We start from the raw sequence: 3,768 nt of genomic DNA on the forward strand, positions 1-3,768 counted from the left end.
CCGAGTGCTCGATCCAATACACCACACCTGGCAGCTCCATATTCAGCACCCTCCCAATATACTATAGCGAATTCGGGGGTCAGCCCGGGAACCGTCACCACATCCGGGACGCGAACACGTATTTCCCACTCCGCAAGCGACAACGTTAACCAGTCGACTAAAGGGTCTGACCCGTTAGTCAAGGACCAACGTGTCTGCTTATCCATGCACGTTACAATACTGTAAGGTGCACGGATAAATAGACTCGCTAGCCCTTGGCTAACGGGTCAGACCCTTTAGTTGACTGGTTAACGTTGTCGCCCGTGATGCGGGAGACCCGGGTTCGCATCCCGGCTGCTCCTCGAATTTACTATATTGGTGTCAGAAGTGGGATGATGAGACTGCTGGGCCTTCGGGAAGCGGAGGGGTAGTGTAGTATGCACCGATAGACTCGCTAGCCCTTGGCTAACGGGCCCGACCCTTTAGTCACCCGTGGCCCAGACAAATAGACCCGTTAGCCAAGGGCTAGCGAGTCTATTTACCCGTGCAGGTTCACTACCCTGCTCCTTCGGGAATCGCGTCCCCGCGCCGCTTCAGCATATCAGCTCCCTCATGCCTCTGGGCGCATGCGCTTCCGATGGCCTCACGGTCTCACCATCCCACTTCTGACACCAATGTGGTGAATGTGGGGGGGGGGGGTCCTCCCGCACTTGTACCCTTCTGTCGCAAATCACTCCTGACACCTTTCTCCACCCACTCCACCCTGCCTGCTCTCTCTTCTTCACCTCTCTTCTGCACTCCCCGTTACTTTGGACAGTTGACCTCCAAGTATTTAAAGTCATCCACCTTCATCACCTCTACTCCTTGCATCCTCAACATTCCGCTGTCCTCCCTCTCATTCACGCATAGGTATTCCGTCTTGCTCCTACTGATTTTCATTCCTCTTCTCTCCAGTGCATACCTCCGCCTCTCCAGGCTCTCCTCAACCTACACCCTACTCTCGCTACAGATCACAATGTCATCCCCAAACATCATAGTCCACGGAGACCCCTGCCTGATCTCATCCATCAACCTGTCCATCACCATTGCAAACAAGAAAGGGCTCAGAGCTGATCCTTGATGTAATCTCACCCTCATGCTGAACCCATCTGTCATCCCAACCGCACACCTCACCATTGTCACACAGTCACACTTCCCTCATACATCTCCTGAACCATTCCTACATACTTCTCTGCAACTTTCGACTTCCTCATACAATACCACACCTCCTCTCTCGGCATCCTGTCATATGCGTTCTCTAAACCCACAAAGATACAATGTAACTCCTGACCTTCTCTATACTTCCCAATCAACATTCTCAAAGCAAACATCGCACCTGTGTTGCTCTTTCGTGCTTTACCCTCGGGGATGAATAAAGCATTCTGATTCTGAAACCATACTGCCGCTCGCCAACAGTCACCTCTCCTCTTAACCTATTGCTTCTACTACTCTTTCCCATATCTTCATGCTGTGGCCGATCAGCTTTATACCTCTGTAGTTGCAACAGTTCTGTACATCGCGCTTATTCTTAAAAATCGAATATCTGTACATTGTTTTTGGAACCACTGATGTCTCACCAGGGGACACCTGCTGACTAAAGGATGCATTACAGTCCCGTCCCCCCCCCCCACCTCACTCTCACTCTCTCTCTCTCTCTCTCTCTCTCTCTCTCTCTCTCTCTCTCTCTCTCTCTCTCTCTCTCTCTCTCTCTCTCTCTCTCTCTCTCTCTCTCTCTCTCTCTCTCTCTCTCTCTCTCTCAACACACACACACACACACACACTCACACACGCTCCAGAGACTCGTCTCCGGTCCGGGCACGTCGTCTAAGGTAAGTTAACGCGAGATGTTATCTAGAGCTTCGTGATTTCAAAGTAATCTACCTAAATTCAGGAAGCCGTACATTTCCCCTTTGTGTGATTTTATAAAAACCAATAATCTCCATTTTGGAAACCGACTGACGCCGGTTGATTATTGGAGAAATCGTTCACGTCAAATATGCAAAGGCCAAAGTTTGTTGTGTTTGATCTCGGTAAGTGCGGCGCTAACTTCGTCACTAGCTAAACTATGACATGTGATGAACAGTGACGGCGATCCATTCAAATGACTTTTCTGCTTTACTTTCAGATTATACCCTCTGGCCCTTCTGGGTCGATACACACGTCGACCCACCTTTTCACAAAAAATAACGAGTAAGTGATCTGGCTAGACATGTTCTTTGTGGTACTGGGTAGCTTGTCGCATGATATAACCACAAACCTGTCATGAAAGCCATAAACAGGACGTTCAGTGTTATTTGACTGGATGTGTATGCACGTTAGACAGTAGTCGACGTTTGTCATGACAACATATAAAAACGGGGCAACTTAACCCTTTATAATGAAATAAGTTAAAAGTCTGTACATTTTCCATTACTTCTCTAAGAAAATTTAGTTTGGTTGGGAAAAAAATGAAATTTGCATGTTCTCCCCGTGTGTCTGCGTGGGTTTTCTCCGGAGGCTTCAGTTTCCTCCCACAGTGCAAAGACATGTTGGTCAGGTGAATCGGCCGTACTAAAATTGCCTCTAGGGGTGTGTGTGTGTGTGTGTGTGAGAGAGAGATATGGCCTGGCGGCCTGTCCGGGGTGTCTCCCCGCCTGCCGCCCAATCACTGCTGGGATAGGCTCCAGCATCCCCGCGACCCTTAGAGCAGGATATAAGCGGTTTAGTTAATGGGTGGATGGATGGATGGATGGATGGGGAAAAAATAGTTTGGCTGAAAAAAACCTTTTGATACACGGTCGTTATGCGAGAAACGAGTTTTAATTGTGCTCGTTAATTTTCAGTCCTGCAGAATGCATATTACATTGGGTTTGAGTTGAAGTTTGATAATACTCTGCTTCTCTATAGGGGAGTGGTGGTGGATGCAAGGCGGCAGCGGGTCTCTCTTTATGAGGACACAGCGGAGATCCTGAGCTCTCTCTACAACCAGGGCATCAAGATAGGAGTTGCTTCACGGTTAGTCATCAAGAGTTCAAGCCATTTTGCAATGCTTTAAAATGACAGTGGTCTGCTTTTTAGACTCTTGAAATGTCACAGTACCCTCCGCTGACTATTTTTCAGGACCGGGGAAGTATGTGGAGCCAATCAGCTTTTATCTCTTTTCAGTCTCGACAAGTATGTCTCCTGCAAAGAAATATATCCTGGTTCAAAAATCACTCACTTTAAACAAGTAAGTCTGAAGTTGTTTCTGCACAAGATATGACCATGCACTTATTCTTTATTTTGTCTGACTGGCCCTCAAATGTTTATACCTGTTGAATGAAGAAAAATAATCCTGTAAAAAACATCAGGTGAAGTTATTTATACTTTAAGCATTTTTGACTGTATTTTGCTAATGAACGGAGACATGATGACATTTTTCAGCAGAAAAATGTCAAATTTGAATTAAGGGTTATTTCAAGGCCCAGTTCACGTTAATTAAAAAAGAACAGTTTGAAGTCCTATAGCCACATGCAAAAGTTATCTAAACCTGGGCTCAGAGGTGGCTTCTGCCATGATTTGAAGTTAATCCTTCAACTTGAGTTAAATTCTTATGTTGTTATTTATTGTCATCATCTCTCTCCCTCCAGGCTACAAGCTGACAGTGGATTTCAATACGGTGACATGATGTTCTTTGACGATGAACCTAGAAATATCTCTGACATCAGTCGACTAGGTACTTTTAACCTCAGGTCAATTCTTTGTCACATCTGTGCCCATCTATATTATATC

General features: G+C 46.4%; 1 protein-coding gene across 1 annotated transcript; it reads left to right on the forward strand.

The window, feature by feature from the left end:
• The first annotated feature begins 374 nt into the window (after window positions 1-374).
• mdp1 (magnesium dependent phosphatase 1) lies at window positions 375-3,259 on the forward strand. The gene is made up of 5 exons (XM_056276815.1): window positions 375-406; window positions 1,892-2,048; window positions 2,144-2,208; window positions 2,905-3,012; window positions 3,118-3,259. The coding sequence occupies exons 1-5, from the start codon at window positions 375-377 to the stop codon at window positions 3,257-3,259; spliced, it is 504 nt and encodes a 167-aa protein (XP_056132790.1).
• The last annotated feature ends 509 nt before the right edge of the window (window positions 3,260-3,768 follow it).

This window comes from Lampris incognitus, chromosome 3, assembly GCF_029633865.1.
Source record: "Lampris incognitus isolate fLamInc1 chromosome 3, fLamInc1.hap2, whole genome shotgun sequence".
Taxonomy (NCBI): Eukaryota; Metazoa; Chordata; class Actinopteri; order Lampriformes; family Lampridae; genus Lampris; species Lampris incognitus.

Coding starts and splice junctions, on each gene's coding strand:
- mdp1 (XM_056276815.1), top strand. CDS start 375: ATGAGACTGCTGGGCCTTCGGGAAGCGGAGGG. Junction 2,049..2,143: donor GTTTGTTGTGTTTGATCTCG/GTAAGTGCGGCG, acceptor CTTTACTTTCAG/ATTATACCCTCTGGCCCTTC. Junction 3,013..3,117: donor AAGATAGGAGTTGCTTCACG/GTTAGTCATCAA, acceptor ACTATTTTTCAG/GACCGGGGAAGTATGTGGAG.